This window comes from Scyliorhinus torazame, chromosome 18, assembly GCF_047496885.1.
Source record: "Scyliorhinus torazame isolate Kashiwa2021f chromosome 18, sScyTor2.1, whole genome shotgun sequence".
Taxonomy (NCBI): Eukaryota; Metazoa; Chordata; class Chondrichthyes; order Carcharhiniformes; family Scyliorhinidae; genus Scyliorhinus; species Scyliorhinus torazame.
Window position 1 is genome coordinate 127,842,366 of NC_092724.1, and position 21,740 is coordinate 127,864,105.

At 48.8% G+C, this 21,740-nt stretch overlaps 1 protein-coding gene across 3 annotated transcripts in view; it reads left to right on the forward strand.

Annotated features, from left to right (window-relative positions):
• The window catches only part of LOC140395495 (alpha-1,6-mannosylglycoprotein 6-beta-N-acetylglucosaminyltransferase B-like), a 1,325,626-nt gene that overhangs the window by 1,111,467 nt on the left and 192,419 nt on the right, over positions 1-21,740 (forward strand). For all 3 annotated transcript variants that reach the window (XM_072483321.1, XM_072483322.1, XM_072483323.1), the window contains one exon: positions 9,522-9,655. In XM_072483321.1, the coding sequence (XP_072339422.1) occupies positions 9,522-9,655 (134 nt within the window). The remainder of the gene's footprint in view (positions 1-9,521; positions 9,656-21,740) is intronic.

Sequence of the window (21,740 nt, forward strand, 5' to 3'; positions counted from 1 at the left end):
AGCAACGATATCGCTTCTTTTAAAGAAGGAAAAGGATCCGCTACAATGCGGGTCCTACAGACCAATCTCCCTCCTCAATGTAGATGCCAAGGTATTGGCCAAGGTAATGGCAATGAGAATAGAGGAATGTGTCCCGGGGGTGGTTCACGAGGACCAAACTGGGTTTGTGAAGGGGAGACAGTTGAACACGAACATACGGAGGTTGCTAGGGGTAATGATGATGGCCCCACCAGAGGGTGAAACGGAGATAGTAGTGGCGATGGATGCCGAGAAAGCATTTGATAGAGTGGAGTGGGATTATCTGTGGGAGGTGTTGAGGATATTTGGGTTCGGAGAGGGGTATGTTAGATGGGTGCAGCTGTTGTATAGGGCCCCAGTGGCGAGTGTGGTCACGAATGGACGGGGATCGGCATATTTTCGGCTCCATAGAGGGACAAGGCAGGGATGTCCTCTGTCCCCATTACTGTTTGCACTGGCGATTAAGCCCCTGGCGATAGCGCTGAGAGGTTCCAAGGGATGGAGGGGAATACTTAGGGGAGGAGAAGAACACCGGGTATCTTTATATGCGGATGATCTGCTACTATATGTGGCGGATCCAGCGGAGGGGATGCCAGAAATAATGCGGATACTTGGGGAGTTTGAGGATTTTTCAGGGTATAAATTGAACATGGGGAAGAGTGAGCTGTTTGTGGTGCATCCAGTGGAGCAGAGTAGAGAAATAGAAGACCTACCGTTGAGGAAGGTAACAAGAGACTTTCGTTACCTGGGGATCCAGATAGCTAAGAATTGGGGCACATTGCACAGGCTAAATTTGACGCGGTTGGTGGAACAGATGGAGGAAGATTTCAAGAGATGGGATATGGTAGCATTGTCAATGGCAGGGAGGGTGCAGGCGGTTAAGATGGTGGTCCTCCCGAGATTCCTCTTTGTGTTTCAGTGTCTCCCGGTGGTGATCACGAAGGCTTTTTTCAAAAGGATAGAAAAGAGTATCATGGGTTTTGTTTGGGCCGGGAAGACTCCGAGAGTGAGGAAGGGATTCTTACAGCGTAGTAGGGATAGGGGGGGGCTGGCACTACCGAGCCTAAGTGAGTATTATTGGGCCGCTAATATTTCAATGGTGAGTAAGTGGATGGGAGAGGAGGAAGGAGCGGCGTGGAAGAGATTAGAGAGGGCGTCCTGTAGGGGGACCAGCCTGCAGGCTATGGTGACAGCCCCATTGCCGTTCTCACCAAGGAACTATACCACGAGTCCGGTGGTGGTAGCTACACTGAAGATTTGGGGACAGTGGAGACGACATAGGGGAAAGACCGGAGCACTGGGGGGGTCCCCGATAAGAAACAACCATAGGTTTGCCCCGGGGGGAATGGATGGGGGATATGGAATGTGGCAAAGAGCAGGTATAACGCAATTGAAAGATCTATTTGTGGATGGGAAGTTTGCGAGTCTGGGAGCGCTGACCGAGAAATATGGGTTGCCCCAAGGGAATGCATTCAGGTACATGCAATTGAGGGCTTTTGCGAGGCAACAGGTGAGGGAATTCCCGCAGCCCCCGACACAAGAGGTGCAGGACAGAGTCATCTCAAAGAAATGGGTGGGGGACGGTAAGGTGTCGGATATATATAGGGAAATGAGAGACGAAGGGGAGACTATGATGGACGAACTAAAAGGGAAATGGGAAGAAGAGCTAGGGGAGGAGATTGAGGAGGGGATGTGGGCAGATGCCCTAAACAGGGTAAACTCGTCGTCCTCGTGCGCCAGGCTAAGCCTGATTCAGTTTAAGGTATTACACAGGGCACATATGACTGGAACACGGCTCAGTAAATTTTTTGGGGTGGAGGATAGGTGTGCGAGGTGCTCGAGAAGCCCAGCGAATCATACCCATATGTTTTGGTCATGCCCGGCACTACAGGGGTTTTGGATGACGGTGACAAAGGTGCTTTCGAAAGTAGTAGGAGTCCGGGTCGAACCAAGCTGGGGGTTGGCTATATTTGGGGTTGCACAAGAGCCGGGAGTGCAGGAGGCGAAAGAGGCCGATGTTTTGGCCTTTGCGTCCCTAGTAGCCCGGCGCAGAATATTGCTAATGTGGAAAGAAGCCAAGCCCCCGGGGGTGGAGACCTGGATAAGTGATATGGCGGGGTTCATAAAGTTAGAGCGGATTAAGTTCGTCCTAAGGGGGTCGGCTCAAGGGTTTACTAGGCGGTGGCAACCGTTCGTCGAATATCTTGTGGAAAGATAGATAGGGGAGAACAAAGAAGGCAGCAGCAGCGGCCCAGGACTTGGGGGGGGGGGGGGGGGGAGGGATGGGGGGGGGATGGGGGGGGGGGGGTGGCCTGAGACAAGGCAGTTGCCAATTAGGGCTAGTTTTTATTTTTTGTTATTTAATATTTATTTATTTGTTGTTGTTTTTGTTTAAATTTAAAAAGGTCATTATTATCTGTATTGTTACAATGTTGTGTAAAGGATGCACAATGTACTGTGTTGGTTGACCAAAAATTTTCAATAAAATATTATTTTAAAAAAAAAGACATTAACCATGAATCCCAGTGGCTTCTATTTTCTACTAATTATGGCACAATTTGACAATTGGAATTAAGTTGTTTTTTAAAATAAATTTAGAGTACCCAATTCATTTTTTCCAATTAAGGGAGGAATTAAGGCGCTAAGAGATAGAGAGGAATGGCCGGCTTCGCAGCAGCTGGTCGACTCCATACTGGAGGTAGACCGAAAATACTCTGAGGCCCCTATCGTAGAGCTCCTGGCGGAGAGGAAAGAGCTACAAAGGAACTTTGATCTGTTCTCCACCAGGAAAGCAGTGCACCAACTCCGCCAGGCATGTGGGACCCTATACGAACACGGAGACAAAGCCAGCCGCCTGTTGGCATACCAGCTGAGAAAGCAGGCAGCCACCAGAGAAATTGCACAAATCAGGGATACCAGAGGCACATTAGTAACAGAACCAGAAAAGATCAACAAAACCTTCAAGGCCTTCTACCAAGGGCTGTACACCTCAGAGCCCCCAATGGTAAAGTCTGGGGTGAAACGGTTCCTTGATGGACTGGACATACCAGTCACGGGAGAGGGCAGAAAACGGGACCTGGAAGCACCACTAGCACTAGGAGAGATCATGGACAACATTAGCTCCATGCAGGCGGGGAAGGCGCCAGGACCAGATGGGTTCCCGGCGGACTTCCAGAAACAATTTGCGACAGCACTGACCCCGTACCTGCGGGAGATGTTTACAGACTCGTTATCGAGGGGGGCACTGCCACCCACGCTAGCACAGGCCTCAATCTCGCTGATACCTAAGAAAGATAAAGACCCAGCGGAATGTGGGTCATCCAGACCAATCTCACTGCTGAACGCAGATGCCAAAATACTGGCCAAAATCCTAGCCAAAAGGCAAGAAGACTGCGTACCAGAGGTGGTCGCAGAGGACCAGATGGGCTTTGTCAAAGTAGTCAGCTTACCTCGAACACCAGGCGCCTGCTGAACGTGATAATAACCCCCTCCGGGGAGAGAATACCATAGGTGATCGTCTCCCTAGACGCAGAAAAGGCCTTCGACAGGGTCGAATGGAAATACCTCGTAGAGGTACTGGAGTGGTTCGGGCTTGGAACAGGGATCACCTCCTGGGTAAAACCCTATACACCGCTCCCATGGCGAGCGTACGGACCTACAACCCCAACTCCCGATACTTCCAGCTGCACAGGGGCACTAGACAAGGATGCCCACTGTCCCCGCTGCTGTTCGCTCTAGCGATCGAAGCACTAGCAATCGCGCTCAGAGCAGCAAAAAGCTGGAGGGGGATCCGAAGGGGAGGCAGAGAGCACAGAGTCTCACTCTATGCAGATGACCTGCTCCTCTACATTTCGGACCCCCAAAGCAGCATGGACGGAATCATCGCGCTCCTGAAAAAGTTTGGCGCCTTCTAGGGCTACAAACTCAACATGAGCAAAGGCGAGATCTTCCCGGTACACCCACAAGTAAGGGGGGCAGCACTAATGGGACTGCCATTTAAACAAGCCCGACACATATTCCGCTACCTGGGGATCCAAATAGCCCATGACTGGAAAGGGATCCACAAATGGAACCGCACCAGTCTAACAGAGGAAGTAAAAAAGGACTTGCATTGATGGAACACACTCCCACTCTCCCTCACGGGGAGAGTCAAGATGATCAAAATGAACGTACTGCCCAGGTACGTCTTCCTACTTAGGTCCATCCCGATCTACATCCCCAAGGCCTTTTTCAAAGTACTAGACAAACTAATCATGCCGTTCGTATGGGGGGCGGGGGGGGGGGGGCGGGGAACAATGCTAGGATCCCAAAGAAGGTCCTACAAAAAACAAAATCCAGGAGGGGGGGCTAGCCCTCCCAAACCTACAATTCTACCACTGGGTGGCGACGGCTGAGCGAATAAGGGGATGGATCAAGGAGCCAGAAGCCGAGTGGGTGAGCGCGGAAGAGGCCTCCTGCATGGGGACCTCCCTCCTGGCCCACGTCACGGCGGCACTCCCATCCCCACCCAAAAAACACTCCAGCAGCCCGGTGGTGATAGCCACCCTCCAGTCCTGGAACCAACTACGGCAGCAATTTGGCCTGACCAAAATGTCGGCCAAAGCTCCCATCTGCAACAACCATAGGTTCACACCATGCTGACTGATGCCACCTTTAAAAAGTGGGGACAGGACAGAGGGACACTGACAGTCAGGGACCTATACACGGACGGCAGGGTCGCAACAATGGACGAACTGACAGAGAAATTCCAGCTAGCCAGGGGGAACGAGCTAAGGTACCTGCAACTCAAAAACTTCCTACGATAGGAGACAAGGACGTACCGACAACCGCCACAACAGACATTACTGGAAGAGTTACTGGGCACAAGCATCCTAGACAAAGGGAACTGTAGCGTCATGTATGACCGACTGGTAGAAAGGGTCGACACTGTACTGGACGCAACAAAAAAGAAATGGGAGGAAGACCTAGGGATTAAAATAGGTTGGGGACTCTGGAGCGAAGCACTGCATAGGGTCAACTCCACCTCCACCTGCGCATGGCTCAGCCTGACGCAACTAAAAGTGGCGCATAGACCCACTTAACAAGAACCCGGATGAGTAGTTCTTCTCGGAGGTGGAGGATAGATGTGAACGGTGCCAAGGAGGCCCGGCCAACCACGCCCACATGTTCTGGTCTTGCCCCAGACTTGCGGGGTACTGGACAGCCTTCTTCGAGGCAATGTCCAAAGTGGTGGGGATGAGGGTGGAGCCATGCCCGAAAGTGGCAGTCTTCGGGGTTTCAGACCAACTAGATCTATTCCTGGGGAGGAGGGCGGACGCCCTTGCCTTTGCCTCCCTGATCGCCCGCCGTAGAATCCTGTTCGGCTGGCGGTCAGCAGCACCACCCAAAGCTGCAGACTGGCTGTCCGACCTCTCGGAATCTCTCCAAATGGAGAAAATCAAATTCGCCATCCGAGGGTCAGACAACGGCTTCCACAGAACGTGGGAGCCATTCACCTAATTGTTCCGAGACCTGTTTATGGCCAACAAACAAGCAGAAGAATAGCCAGGTAGCCAAGAAACAGGGGAGAGAAGCCAAAGCATAAGAGGGAGAGATAGACCGGGGGAGGGTGGGGGGGGTGGGGGGGGGGGGGGGGGGGGTGGGGGGAGGAGGGGGGGGGGGGGACAGCAAAACCTAAGAGGAAAGAAAGGCGAATCACAGGAGGGGCGGAGGGGGGAATGGGGCAGAAGGGAGGGAGAGGGGGGGATGAGTGAAGAGATGGGGAACAATAGAGGAGAACCAGAGAGGTGGGGAGGAGGCAGGGAAATTACAGCCGAAAGGAGGACATGAGAAATGATAACAAGCTTGGCATCTACAGGAACAGAGAACAAAGAAAATCCAGGTGAAAGACAGGGTGAACGGCTGAAGTGGAGGTGAGCGTGAGACGACAACGGCAGCGAAATCCATCCGGGAGAAGCAAGTTACAACACCAACACCAGACCCATTCATGTATTGCCCTCTGAAATTGTCTCTCCGGCACCCAAATGTATATCTACCTCCCCAGTTTCTCCCCCCCCGCCCACACACACAAATAGTTGACTACTTATGTGTTATAAATAATATTGCCAATTGTACAGAGTTGCTGCTGTTGAGCTGGTGCATAATACCTTACCAGTTATTTTATTTTATTTGTTATTTCTTTTTTATTATTTAATAATTTATTTTTGGTATGTTTGTGTGTGCCCGTCTCTTCTATATCTTATTCTGTGTACGTAACGGTAAATATACTTAGTTCAAAACCCAATAAAAAACATTTATTAATTTTTCTTTTATGGTTTTGGATATATTTCACAGTGACACTGTGGTTAGCACTGCTGCCTCACAGCGCCAAGGAACCAGGGTGGCCGTCAACCGTGGAGTTTGCACATTTTCCCAGTGTCTGCGTGGGTTTCCTCTGGGTCCGTCCATTTCCTCTTGCAGTCCAAAAGAAGTATGTGTGGATTGACCATGCTAAATTAACCGTTAGTGTCCAAAAACGTGCAGCTTAGGTGAATTGGCCATGATCAATGTGCAGGTTCACGGGTATAGGGTAGGAGAATGGGTCGAGGTGGGTTGGTGACGACTTGATGGGCTGAATGGCCTCCTGCACTGTGTGGATTCTATGGATTTCACTTGCTTCATAAGTCAAACGACTTGTAGCTTGTGCATTTATCAATTGTTTAAAGGCTATGTTATGCAGAAATATATTTCAATGTTGTTTGCTCTTGCTATGAAAATATTAGCAGAGAAATGGCCTAATTTTACGATGGTACAGTTCGATTACTTTAGCTTTGGATTTGATGTCCACTTACAGGAGGCGCCCAACCCTATTTCTTGGCAATAATGTGTCAGATTTGTAGTTTTCATACTTATCAGAATATCATTCAGAATTCTATTCCGTTCTGCAGGAAACCTCAGTTCGAAGTTAACTGATTATACACACAATCAGTTGCCTCTCGCCTCTCCAAATCTGCAATGATGCAGAAAACACGCCAAACATTTCCTGCCTACAGAAAATATGAATGGCGTGACTTAAGTATTGGCATGGGAAACACAATTCCTTTCAAGTGCTGCAAGCATGCTAATCCCAAGAAACTGTTGATCTTTTGCCTCAGATTATAAACTGAAGTGACTGCAGTAGAATTAATTTTTTATTCTTCTTTCATAATATGTGGATGACACTGGCGAGGCCAGCATTTGTTGTCCATTCATAATTCCACTTGACAAGGTGGTAGTGAGCCGGCTTCTTGAACTTCTGCAACTAAACTAGTGAGGGTACACCAATAGGGTTATTAGGAAAGCGGTTCATATTTTTGACTCCCTGGTAAAGGACCAGCGATGTACATTGGTTTCAAGTCAGGATGCTGTGTGGCTTGGTGGGAAACCTGCAGGTGGTGGTGTTCCCATGCACCTGCTACCCTTTTCCTTCGGGCTGTACAGGTTTCTTGTCTGGAAGGTGCTGTTGAAGGAGCCTTGCTGAGGAGTTGCAGTGCGTCTTGTATAAGGTACAAAATGCCTTCGGTAAAGATACTTTATGGTGGAAGAAGTGAATGTTTAGGTTGGTGGATGGAGAATAGACTGATAGGACAGTAATTGGCCGGATTGGATTTGTCCTGTGTTTGTGGACAGGTCATGCCTGGACAAGACATTTCCAGTCTTGTAGCTGTATAGGAAAGCACATGTCTTCAGTACTGCTGCTGCTATGTTATCTAGGCCAATAGCCTTTATTGTGTCGTGCATTCAGACGTTTCTTGATTCTGAATTGACTGAAGACTGGCACCTAAGATGCTGGGAATCTCAGGAGGAGGTTGAGATGGATAATCCATAGAAACATAGGAGCAGAAGTAGGCCATTCAGCCCATCGATCCTGCTCCTCCATTCATTACGATCATGGCTCATCATCCACTTTCATGCTTTTTTCCCACACTATCATCTTTATGTCATTGCTATTTAAAAATCTGTCATTTCTGCTTCAAAAATACTCAATGACTGAGTTCCATTACCCTCAGGAGCAGAGAATTCCAAAGATCCACAAGTAGCTTCCCTCTTTTTTTTGAAATTGTGTTCCCTGGTTCTAAATTCCCCCAACCAGGGGAAACATCTTACCTACATCTACTTTGTCGTAATTTTAGGTTTCAATGAGATAGCCTTATTTTCTTCAAAACTCTCGGACATGCAGGCCCCGTTTCCCCAATTTCTCTTCACAAGACAATCCTGCCATCACTGGAACAAGTCTGGTAGATCTTTGTTACATTCGTTCTGTAGAAATAATATCCTTCCGAAGGTAATGGGACCAAAACATCAGACAATATTCCAGGTGCATTCTAACCAGTGTTCTATTGATTGAGCATCAACCATGATCAAGTTGAATGGCAGAGTAGGCTCAATGGGAAATGGCTTACTCCTGCTCCTATATTCTATATTTCGACACAATTGATTTCACTATTCTTCGACTCAAATTATCTTGCGATATTGTTTGCTGCATCTGCATGTTGGCTTTCAGGTGACCTATTGCCAAGAACACCCAGGTCCCTTTGTACATCTGCAGGTTCTAATCCTTCGCCATACAAGTTTCTGGATTCATCAGACAGAAAAGGAAAGCGTTATCTGTACTTTTTAATATAAGAAACAAGCAAAGAATCATTTTCCAGGTGGACATGAACTATTTGAGCTAGGTTTTGCGGTTTGTATTCCACTGAGGAGAACTAAAGTCTCTTAATATTCTCTGGCACAGGCATTGTCAAACTCAGGGGCGCGACCCGAGGGTGGGTCGCGGGCGGGTGTCGGGAGTGTCGCGGAGCCGCCCGTCACAGCGCTCCCGATCACGCAAATCCACCCGCAACAGCCGCAGCAGCCGGCTTTTAATAATGCCGGCTGCGAGCGGCCTTCAAAATGGCCAGAAACAGATCAATAAAATTCGGCCGCACTGCGCATGCGCACCCGATCATCGGTGTGCATGTGCAAAACTATGCGCATGCGCACAGATGATCGGGCACGCAGGCGCAGTGCGGCCGCATTCTTTTTTATATGGTCGCATTTTTTTTTTCAAGTTCGGGGGGCCAAAGGGACAAAGGGACTATTGGGGCCAAAGGGACCCAAAACCATTTCCTCCATTTTTGTCAGCAACAAATAAGGTAAGAGAAAATGGTGGGTCGCGCAGGTCGGCCGGCGAGGCCGCAAATGTCGGCCGGCATGGGTCGCGAAGGTCGCCCGGCGTGGGCCGCGAAGGTCGGCCGGGTTGGGTCCCAAAGGTTGGCCGGTTGGTAAAAATGGGTCCCCGGAAAAAAAGTTTGAGAAACACTGCTCTGGCACATAAGATAATTCCTGAACTATCAATATCGGTGATGTGTTCTTTGGTGTCCCTGACGAAAGTGTTGTTGATGAAGGTGTATACGCCTAGCTGAACAGAAAGACCTTCTGCAGAGTTTTCACTTCGGTTCCACATATCCAGCATTAGCTTTTTACACTTTTGTTTTGATCTTTAGATGCAGGATCCGGGTGATCGATACATTTGGCACAGAGCCAGCATACAATTTTGACGATTATGCAAACCTCCATGGTTACCGAACAAACTGGGGCCACTGGAATCTCAACCCGAAGCAGTACATGACCATGTTCCGTAAGTAATCACGATATTAATGCCTCAAGAAAAAACTAAGCAGTGCAGAAGTGCATTTCAGCACCCCATGCCAGACCATTGGAACAACTTGCAGTTCTAAATTTTCTAAAGATATTCTCTTTCCAATCAGGTTTGCTGCATTGTAGGCTAATATGTAATAATGAAAACTGCAAATTGCTTAAGTGTTTATCTTTGTTGCAATTGTAGATGAGCAAAATGTTATTGTTCGTTTTTAATAATATCTGACTGAGCAAAGTCATTTGTGTCAAAAGCAAAGAGCTGGCCCAGTTTTTGAAGAATAGTGTATTTAAAAGAGTATTGTCTTGGCCTGATTTCTGACTTTATTCAGCATATTTATTTAGAAAGTCAGTTCAGGCGCAGTGGTTATCACTGCTGCCTCCCAGCACCGAGGACCCATGTTTGATCCCGGCCCGGATCATTGTCGGGTGTGGTGTTTGCACATTCTCCCGCACCTGCGTGGGTCTCACCCCTGTAGTGTTGGGTGTTCTGATGTACAGATGAACCAACACGGTTGTATTTGGTACAACGCTGTTTTATTTCAACTTGTTATTTACAGTTCTGTCTTGATACTCTGCACGTGGTGACTCCCTGTGTGTGATGTTAATCAGGTCCTGTCCTTGTCCTGGTCTCCAGATCTACTGGCCACCAGGTGTCGTGTTTCTTCTCTTATACTGTCTCTGTCCTTGTCTATGATTGGTTGTGATGTTGTGTGTGCTGATTTGTCTGTTGGTGTGTCTATCATGATATGTGTGTTTGAATATCATGACAACCCCCACAGCCCAAGGATGTGCAGGGTAGGTGGATGACCATGCTAAATTGCCCCTTAATTGGAAAAAAAAGAATTGGTACTCTAAATTTATTTAAAATGTAAAGAAAAGTCAGTTCAGTGTGCTGAGTATTGCTTCATACATACGGCTTCAACTTAAAGCTAACTTTTTTAGCTTTAAAGTTTTTTTTTAAGAAGATACAGTTTAGCCATTTGTGATAGGCTTTTCATCCTCGGTTCCCCTTCGACCTAAACTTAAACATTTACTCATAGTTAATAAATCTAATTGTTATGCACGTAGAGCACTTGGTACTCTACGTTTCCCCATTGTCCATGCAGGAATAAACTAGATTCAAAGAAAAAATGTTGAATTAACCTATTAGGTGGATATAAAGTATTTATCAGCATATTTTAGGGAAACAATTCTCTGCTGCAATTTTGTCTCTTCCTGCCCTTCACTACAATCAGATTTCTCAGTCATAAATATTTTTATATGAACTAAATAGTTTAAGCACCTAATTATAAAATATCATCAAACTCACTCATATCTGTTGTATAGTACAAATGGTAAGGACTGTAATATTCTTGTGAACTGCCTGTAAGCAGCAATGTAATGGAAAGCCCCCCTCCAAGTCATGTTCCATCCTGACTTGGAAATATATCACTGTTCCTTCACTGTCCCCGGTTAAAATCCTGGAACATGAATTTCAGAAACAAAATGTTATGTGGCCCATTTAAAAAGGTGGGACACCCCCTCAGACGACATAACACTTTCACCAGCCTAGATATTTTAAAGTGCTTTTTATACTTGACCTTCTCAATAACCTTTCATCAACTCTTATTTATTCATTTATGGGATGTGGGCATCACTGGCTAAGCCAGCATTTCTTTCCCATTGCAAATTGCCCCTGAGGAGGTGGCGCAGAGCTGCATTCCTGAACCACAGAAATCTACGTGATGCAGGTGCAACAGTGCTTTAGGGAGGGGATTCCAGGATTTTGATCCAGGAGGGCAGTATATTTTCAAGACAAGATGGTAAGTGCCTTGGAGGGTGTGGTGTTGGGTGCTCTGGTGCACAGATGAGCCAACACAGTTGTATGTGGTACAACTCTATTTTATTTTAACTCTTGTATACAGTTTGTTCTGGATACTCTGCACGTGCTGTCTCCCTGAGTGTGTCGTGTAGCAGGTCTGTCCTTGTCCTTGTCTCCAGCCAATACTGACCACACGGTGTCGTGTTTGTGCTTTTATATCTTTCTGTGATTGGTTGTGGTGTTGTGTGTTCTGATTTGTCTGTTGGTGTGTCTATCATGATGTGTGTGTTTGAATATCATGACATCCCCCCTTTTTACAAAGATATGTGCCTACGTGGTTATAAATATGATCGTGTCGTGAGTGCATCTAAGAGTGTGTGTGTGTGTGTTGTGTACAGCGTGTGTATATGACGTAACTATTTACATGGGGCGATGTCGGGTGCGTCACACTAACAAGGTTGTACCATAACAAAACATGAATGCGAGAAAAAAAAAAAACTTGAACAGTGGTCCGGTCAGACGACATCTGGAACGATAAACAACAACAGGTTATAATACAGAAGTGTTTGACTTTTTGAACGTATGAACAGCGTTATAAGTCCAGTCTAATGGGTGACCGCCTCAAGAATAGGCTGGTCCTCAAGCCGGTTCAGCTGTGGAGATCTGGGTTCACACTGGTTCACCTTGGACTGTTGGAGGTGATGCTGTTGCCGAAGTCTCTACTTTTCCATTTGTTGTACTTCGTGCAGTGCTTGGTTTTTCATTCGTGCAAATAAAACATTCAACATCTTTGTTAGTGTTGCCTTGGCTGTGGTTTGGTTTACTAAGTTTTTTTGCTCGCCGGGTGTATATTGTGGCGCTGTAACACAGTTCCTTTGTGTATTTCTATGTGCTGAGATGTTACTGTAGTTAGTAAGGCCTTAATTATCTGCAACTGAACACCTTCGTCGGTTTGTGGTCCTTGAGAACAACCACATATTGTCTCTATAATTCTATCAATTAATTTCTGTAAACAGTCAGATGATGTGCTGCCTATGCGGGGACATTTCGACTGGCATGCCAACTCAAAAGGGAGAAAATACTTGTCTGCTTCAATAAAGTTTGCCCTGGATTTGACCGGCGGCAAGGTCCCAGAAACAGCCTTAGCTTCTGCATGGGGAGGATTTTAGCTGCTGTGGCCTGGTCACGGGTGGCGATGGAAGGGGTATGATCCGTGGCATCTCCACGAAGTCATCCTTGGGAACCAGTGGAGGATCCGGCGTGTGCGTACGGTTCAGTTGCGAGCGTGGAAGGCGGCGCAAAGCTCGCTGATTGCGCCTACGCCCCAATCCATCCGCCCTGCATGCCAGGAACAAGGTGGAGTCTTTTTTCTTTTTATGTTTGTGGTGGACGGCATCTTGTAGCCGATGGGTCGTTGCCATCGAAGAAGCACCATCACTAATATCATGCAAGGCGATGACTGTGCCAGATGTGGAAGTTGGCCGAGACCGTGCACGCTGGTTCCGGCCACCTGCTGTGCCGGAAGGGCGACTCCGCAGAGAAACGTCGTAGCATGTCGCCTTGGAGAGAGAATTGTTGCTCGCATCAACGTCTGGCGATGGCGCGAATTGGTGTGTCCGTCTTGGACCGCCGGTGCTGGTCGCCACTGCCGACCCAGTGGGACTGCCACGCGATCCATTCCCTGTCGCCGTGGCATCCGCCGTCACCCTGAGCGTGCCATCACCGAGGCCACGACACCGCCCGTCCGGAGCAAGGTCTGGCGTGCGCGAATCAGAGTCGGCGCTTGGCTGCTCCCCATCTGGAGTCCGGTCTGTCTTCTGTCGATGCTCCCCGTCCGGAGTCCCAACAGGTTCACTGGAGGCAGCCGAGATTCCCTGAAGCTGCACTTCTGGAGTCGGAACATGCAGGAATGCACCGACCAGTGGAGAGGCTCGAGCCATCGAGGGTGGAAGCGGTGCGCCGCCACCGCAGTCGTCAGTGGTCCCACCGTGATCGTCGAGTGCCTCGGTACGCACTAGGTGAGGTCTGTCACCTTGCACCTTTCGCATGGGAAGTGGGATGCTGTCATCACTCGTCTCACATCCCGTGGATAGATCCTCATTAGCAGCTTGCTGTTCACTACAGTTGGGTAAATTGTCAGAGTTTTCATCTGGTGGTGCACACCATGTCGGTGGACTGTCATTGTCTTGCCGTTGTCCTTCATTTGGGCTTTTCTTCTTTGGAATTTTAAATCTTCCCCCAGACATTGCAGAATCTTGTTTATTACCCCCAAATTCTCCCATATGTATGGTCTCGAATATAGGATCCAATGTTTCTGTCGACATTGTATTATTTTCCAAAGAACATTCCGTTTCACTTTTCTTCTCAGGTACCTCATATGTATCTTTGTCTAATGTACATGCCTTCATGGTCTCTGGGTCTGATTTTGCTGGGACTGGCATGGTCACAGTCTCTCTTTTACTGTTCTCAATTGTCCACATTACACTCCCCATACATAACTGCTTAATCACTGGGGTTAGTGTGGTTAAACATACAGGTAAATTCTTTAACAAATCCTCAGTATCCTTCTGTGACCGTGCAGCATTATTAATCTCTGTTCGGCTACAATGATTCTGAAGGTCAGCGCATGAACCTTTTTCCTTCGGGCTTGGAAGAGGAGATTCCTTTGGCTTGTCTTCAGTTGGGTTTGAACAGTCATCAGCGCTGTGCCCTTCATTGTAGCATGAGAGACCGTCATGGTCATGCTGCTGTGCAGTGGAGCATGGTAGGCTGTCATAGCCTTCGCGCTGTTCACGTGAGCATGGCAGACTTGCATCATCTGCCACTGGTTGGTCAGGAGAGGTTGCTAGACCCTCATGGTCTTGTTCCTGCAAGGACTGCGCATCGGAGTCAAGCGTTTCTTCTATCGTGGAGGCTGTCCACGAGCTCTCTGTGGAGGCTTGTGACACTGGAGTCACTTCTTGTTCGTGCAAGGACTGCGCTCTGGAGTCTTGCGTTTCTGCAATTGTGGATTCTGTCCACGAGCTTGCTGTGGAGGCTTGTGACACTGGAGTCACTTCTTGTCCGTGCAAGGACTGCGCTCTAGAGTCTTACGTTTCTGCAATTGTGGATTCTGTCCACGAGCTTGCTGTGGAGGCTTGTGACTGTGGAGTCACTTCTTGTTCATGCAAGGACTGCGCGCTTGAGTCTTGCGTTTCTGCAATTGTGGAGTCTTTCCACGAGCTTGCTGTGGAGGCTTGTGACTCTGGAGTCACTTCTTGTTCATGCAAGGACTGTGCTCTGGAGTCTTGCATGTCTTCTTTCATAGAGTCGGGAACGCTGAGCGGGACGTGGACCACGCTCTGTGTGGCAGCAGGCCGCTCTCTGTGGGCTTGCACCGCTCCCTGTCTGTTAATGTCAGGCTGCAGCATCATCCGGCACTGATAAGTTGGGACGTCATATCTGCTGGGTTGAAGATCTTCAAATCCGAAAAATGAATCCGCATCTGCGTCGGATTCAATGTGGGGGCCGCCAATGTGCAACATGAAAGGTTCGTCCGAGTCATAGTCGTATAGGACCACGGAGCTATCATTGGGCTTGCAAGGTCCGGAAACACTGTAAAGATCGTCATCGAAGTATTCGAGGTCGGAATCATCGGCTTGTGCGTAGGTAACTGCTTGTCGGAGGGTTCTTTGGAGGTCAAATTCATCTCCTGGGTCAATTTGCGGCAATGTGCTGTCATTCCAGGTGAGGAAAGGTTGTTTTACAGCTTTAACAGATTTTTGTTTTTTTTTGATTTGGGACGTTTCCCTTTTAAATTGGATTTGGGACGTTTCCCCTTTAAATTGGTGCGGTCTGGGGCCTCTGACATCCTGACGCTCGGTATGTAGCACGTAGGAAGCGACTGCGCATGAACAGATCGCTGTTCCTTTACCGATGGCCGTTTTCTTGACTGCGCATGCGCAGCATCTCGCGCATGCGCAAACAAAACTTCCGGTTCTGCGCACTGCTCGCGCAACTGTGCTAGCGTGATACCTTTAGCAAGATGGCCGCCGACCTCGACCCAGCCCTCTCTCAGACCCGGGACTTCGGCCTCTGGGGATTCGAGCTCCGGGATCCCGGCCACGAGGTGAGTACTGCCGCTTTTCTCACCTTTACTTGCCGATTGGATTGCGTTTTCTTCACAGTACTTGGAGAATTTGTCCAGGACTGCCTGGTAATCGTACCTTTGCTGCCTCCTGAAGAACCTGAACTTTGTGAATATTTCTCTTGCCCTTGCACCGGCGATGGTGAGGAGAAATGCAATTTTTTCGCTATCATCCAGGTCTTGGAGTTCAGCTGCCACCAGGAACAATTCGAACACTTGCCGGAATCGCCGCCAGTTTTCGCGGAGATCGCCGTGGCACTGGAGCGGCTGCGGAACCGGGAGCTCTATCATTTTGCCTGGGCACTGCTGGTTGTCTCTGTACACTGAGGTATGCCGGCAGGTATCGATCCACTCCTGTACCATGTGGTGTTGGGTGCTCTGGTGCACAGATGAGCCAACACAGTTGTATGTGGTACAACTCTATTTTATTTTAACTCTTGTATACAGTTCGTTCTGGATACTCTGCACGTGCTGTCTCCCTGAGTGTGTCGTGTAGCAGGTCTGTCCTTGTCCTTGTCTCCAGCCAATACTGACCACACGGTGTCGTGTTTGTGCTTTTATATCTTTCTGTGATTGGTTGTGGTGTTGTGTGTTCTGATTTGTCTGTTGGTGTGTCTATCATGATGTGTGTGTTTGAATATCATGACAGAGGGGAATATCCAGATGGTGGTGTTCCCAGGTATCTGCTGTATTGTCCTTCTGGATGATATAGTCGTGGATTGAAAAGCTGCTGTCTAAGGAGCCTTGGTAAGTTCCTGCAGTGCATCCTATAGAAGGTATACATTGCTGCCACTGTGCATTGGTGGTGGTGGGAGTGAATGTTTGTGGATGAGGTGCCAATCAAGTGGGCTGTTTTATCTTGGGTGGTGTCAAGCTCCTGGAGTTTATTCGAGCAGCACTCATCCAGGCAAGTGGTGAATATTCCATCACACTCCTGGCTTGTGCCTTGTAGATGGTGGATAGACTTTGCGGAGTCAGGAGGTGAGTTACACCCAACATAATTTTGAGCCTCTGACCAGCTTTTGGAGCTAGAGTATTTATATTGCTAATCCAGTTCAGTTTCTGGTAACTGGTGACCTCCAGAATGATGTTTGCAGGGGATGTAATGAATATAAGAGATTGTCTTATTTCATAGTTTGTATTTTTGGAGTAATATTATTAAAACCTAGGTTAAAATACATACAAACAGTATGCCTGCTAGAGCTGTGATTAAAAGTGAGGTAATCAATGATTTTTGCAGGGGAAGTGTTTTGCTAATAGATATTAAAAGCAATTTTACCTATTTGCAGATAGAGAGCTGATGTAATGTTGTGACAGTTTGAGTATGGCTAAAGAATTCAAGGCACATCCTGTAACAAGAGACAAAATGTTGCTTTGTGCAATTGATGTAGCTAATGGGAGGGTCCAGGTTTGTCTGGACAAAATATTTGCTTCCAGGACTCTAAGCTGAGCAGAAGGTTTTCAGGTTAGTCCTTAACAAAAACTTCCCTCCTAGGACTCTGCACCAAGATAAGCAAGTAAAGCTGATTGTTAACTGTATACATGAGTGATATTTGATATAGTTTCCGGGCGGGTCACATGGCCAGCGAAGGAGCGCTCCTTAAAGGGGCCACGCTACCACACACTTCCTTTTTATTCGTTTTCCACCTTTAACCTTTTCACTTGCTTAAAAGCTCTTGCATTTCAAACTTTTCCTAGCTCTGAAAAAAAGGTCAACGACCTGAAAAGTAAGGTGGAATCTGCTGCTCTCAGCGGAGTCTTGTGCACAGCCTGAGAAAAACGGCAAGACACCCGCGTGGATGTTTTCTCGGAAATTCCACCCACCAAGATCCGCCGGCCAATCAGAGACTGGCAGCTCTTGTGTCTGGAGGAGAAGACTGTGGCTGTTGCTGGACCAACAAACCACCCCAACCTTTCTTCAGCAACCCCCCCCCCCCCACTTCTGCCGTGAGTCCCAGGATCACAGAGAAACCAAGAAAAAGGTAAGTGCTGCTGGACTGGGGGTTGGGAGTGTTGTGTCCCACAGGGTCGGGGTCATGGGGAGAGGGGGGCAATGGGGGGTCAGCAGCAGCCATCCCCTGGCCCATGTCCATACCGTTGACCATGCGCAGATTACTGCAGATCGAGGGGCCCCTGCCTCACCCCCTAACCCCGCCCGAACTCCAGCTGACAGCCCCCAGAGTTCAACCAGTCGTGAGGCCGCATATCAGCAGACCTGCCTGGAAGTGAAGAGATTGCAGCAGGGGCAGGAAGAGGCCCTACAATTGTCGTTGAGTGACCGATTAAGGGTCTCGAGTGGAGGCAGGGTGGGAAGGTTAACCATGGACCTTCATCTCACATCTGCTGGAGATGGGAATGTATCGGTGTCAACGCCAAACCTAATTTTCAGGCCCCACAAACTCCTTCCTTGCCTCGAGCAGAGGCGGAGGAATCCGACCGTTAACTCGGTTTCTCACTCCACAGGTGCCACTGGCCTGCCGCGTATTTGCAGCATTTTCTGTTTCTGTTTCAGATTTCCAGCGGGCTCAGTGATTTGTTTTGGTATTACTGCTGTACGTTAGCTTTCACTTTATTGGGAAGTCCACTGGAACTAGTGGGTGAGATCTGGGGCGAAATTCTCCGGAAATGGCGCGATGTCTGCCGACTGGCGCCCAAAACGGCGCCAATCAGACAGGCATCGCGCCGCCCCAAAGGTGCGGAATGCTCCGCATCTTTGGGGGCCGAGCCCCAACATTGAAGGGCTAGGCCGACGCCGGAGGAATTTCCGCCCCGCCAGCTGGCGGAAACGGCCTTTGTTGCCCCGCCAGCTGGCGTGGAAATGACACCTCCGGGCGGCGCATGCGCGGGAGCATCAGCGGCCGCTGACAGTTTCCCACGCATGCACAGTGGAGGGAGTCTCTTCCACCGCCGCCATGGTGGAGACCGTGGCGGAGGCGGAAGGAAAAGAGTGCCCGCACGGCACAGGCCCGCCCGCGGATCAGTGGGCCCCGATCGCGGGCCAGGCCACCGTGGGGGCACCCCCCGGGGTCAGATCGCCCCGCGTCCCAGGACCCCGGAGCCCGCCGGCGCCGCCTTGGCCCGCCGGTAAGGTAGGTAATTTCATTTACGCCGGCGGCAGAGGCAATTTATCGGCGGGACTTCGAATCGAGCGGGGGGGGCCCGCCAACCGGCGCGCCGCGATTCCCGCCCCCGCCAAATATCCGGTGCAGGAGACTTTGGCAACCTGCGGGGGCGGGATTCACGCCAGCCCCCGGCGATTCTCCGACCCGGCAGGGGGTCGGAGAATGTCGCCCCTGAACTTCAAAACTCTTGAAACAGTTGTCACGCTCGATGCTGTAACGAGTGACAAGCTTCGACGGCTGCAGCCTGTGCGTTCTCACTCCTCTCAGAGTTTTATTTTCAGTTTTCATCTAACAAATTCTATTGTGGCACCCATCACATTGTTTTCACATCTTCTCCTTACAATATACTTTGCCATGGCAACACTGCATCAGAATCAACCCCCGGATATCAAAGAAATCTGTTGGAAATACATTTTATTGCAAGCTGCAGGGCAAGGTTATATCAATTTTAAGTGGCTGGAGAAGATGCTCCACAGACATAACAGGGATTGCCTTGGTAGTGTATTTTCAGAAGACACCAATCAATACAGTAATTGATGTCTGCTGGTTGCATGTTGCATGCTAAGCACCGTCAGTCCTCCAGTCCATCAATTCTATATCGTTCTTTTTATATTATCTGGGTTTTTTTCATTTAATTCTGTTTTCTCTTTATTCTGCCTATGCCTTTATTCGTTTAATTCTTCCTCGTTCTTTGTTGTCTGTGACTTTGCTACAATTATTTTCTCACTCTGTGCCTTTCCTTGTCTTCAAAGCTGCTATTTCTGCACCTCATTGTTTAGCATTTTTTTTACATTCCCAGGGTAATGGCAGATTATCGGCTGGTGCGTTGGCGGTGGATGGGGAGGTTGGAATCAATTGCAGAGACCTTCATTTGGAAGGAGTTCCAAACTCTGTGAAACCCATTGTGCATTTTAAAAAGTGGCAGTGGCTCTCTGCTTAAGATTACATATGTCAGGATTCTTTATTTATACAAGTTGGGAAGTGATGTGTAACCGCACTAACTTCACTGTCAGAGTGGGAAATCGTTACAAAGGAAAGGATTAATATTCCTTGGTAGTCGTCTATCTTTGCAGTAACTATATTGATTTAATAGCAGCTTTCAGTGTCCTCAAGTGGTAATCAGGGACAAATCCTCCATAACAACCAAACTGGGTTGAAACACAGTCCTCTAGTCCTATTTAATTGGGCTCCTTCCCCTACCTAGGTAACCTAAGGCTGAAAATCCACTTCAGCTAAAATTCTTTGCAGGCAGATTACACTTCAGCTGAGAGTCTTGGCCTACAAAATTCAATATATTGTAAAGAATTTGCTGTTACATTAAAAAACAATGTCTTTATTTTTTTTTTAAACGCATTTTATTCAAACTTGTATCAAAGTAGTTACAGCATTCTTCCCAATAATCAACTATACAGTTTGTACAGATTTTCCTCCTTTTTCACCACCCCCTCCCCATCAACCCCCCCACCCCACCCTGCGACGAGCAGCTCCTCAAACTCGGTTACAAACATCCCCCACCTTTTCTCAAACTCCCCTGCTGAGCCCCTTAACTCATACTTTATCTTCTCTAACCGCAGGAAGTCATACAGGTCACTCAACCATGCTGCTACCCCCCGGTGGTGATGCCGACCGCCACTCCAGCCAAATTTGTCGCCATGCAATCAGAGAGGCGGCCTTCCTCCTCTCCATAAGCTCCAGCTTCTCTGAAACCCCAAATAGCGCCACCAAAGGGTCCGGGTCCACCTCCTCCCCCACTGTCCTGGCTAAGACCGCGAACACTCCCTCCCAGAATCTTCCCAATTTTTCACAACCCCAAAACATGTGTGCATGATTCGCTGGCCCCCGCCCACACCTCTCACACTCATCTGCTACCCCCTGAAAGAACCCACTCATTCTCGCCTGAGTCATATGCACCCTGTGCACCACCTTAAACTGTATCAGACTCATCCTTGCACAAGAGGAGGTCCCGTTTACCCTTCGCAGTGCCTCACTCCATACTCCCCAATTGATCTCCATTCCCAACTCCGCTTCCCATTTCTCCTTGATCTTCACCACCCGCTCGCCTCCCTGCTCCTCCAGCCACTTATATATATCCCCAATTCTTCCCTCCCCTTCCACATCCAGAAGCAGCCGTCGCTGCAACAGGGTGTATCCCGGCAATCGAGGGAACTCCTTCCAGTCCTTTCATGCAAAGTCCCTAACCTGTAGATACCTGAACTCACTACCCCTCGGTTGCTCTACCCTCCCCCTTAGCTCCTCCAGACTGGCGAACCCTTCCTCCAAATACAAATCCCTCACCTTGACCAGCCCCACTTCACTCCACCTCCTGTATACACTATCCATCCCCCCCGGCTCAAACCCATGATTCTCGCACAGCGGCGTTAGCACCGACATCCCTTCCACCCGAAAATGCCTCCTCAGCTGATTCCATATCTTCACCGTGGACTGCACCACTGGGCTCCCTGAATACCTACTCGGAGCCATTGGCAATGCTGCCGTCACCATAGCCCTCAAACTAGACCCCGCACAAGATTCCTCCTCCATCCTAACCCACTCTACCCCTTCTCCTTCCCACCACCACTGCACCTTGTCCACATTTGCCACCCAATAATAATGAAGCAGGTTTGACAAAGCCAACCCCCCCTGCTGCCTCTGCCTCTGTAGCAGGGTCCTCCCCACCCTCGGCACCTTCCCTGCCCATACAAAGTCAGAGATGATTGTGTCCACTTTCCGAAAAAAGGCCTTTGGTATAAAGATGGGGAGAGCCTGAAAGATAAACAAGAACCTCGGCAGAATATTCATTTTCACCACTTGGACCTTCCCCGCCAACATTAAGTGCAGTGTATCCCACCTCTTAAGATCCTCTCTGGCCTCCTCCACCAGCTTCGTTAAGTTCCACTTATGGAGCCCCGTCCATTCCCTCGCTACCTGAATCCCCAAGTACTTAAACCTATCCCTCGCTACCGTCAATGGCATACACCCTAAATTAGCCCACTGTGCCAGCTCATTCACCGGGAAT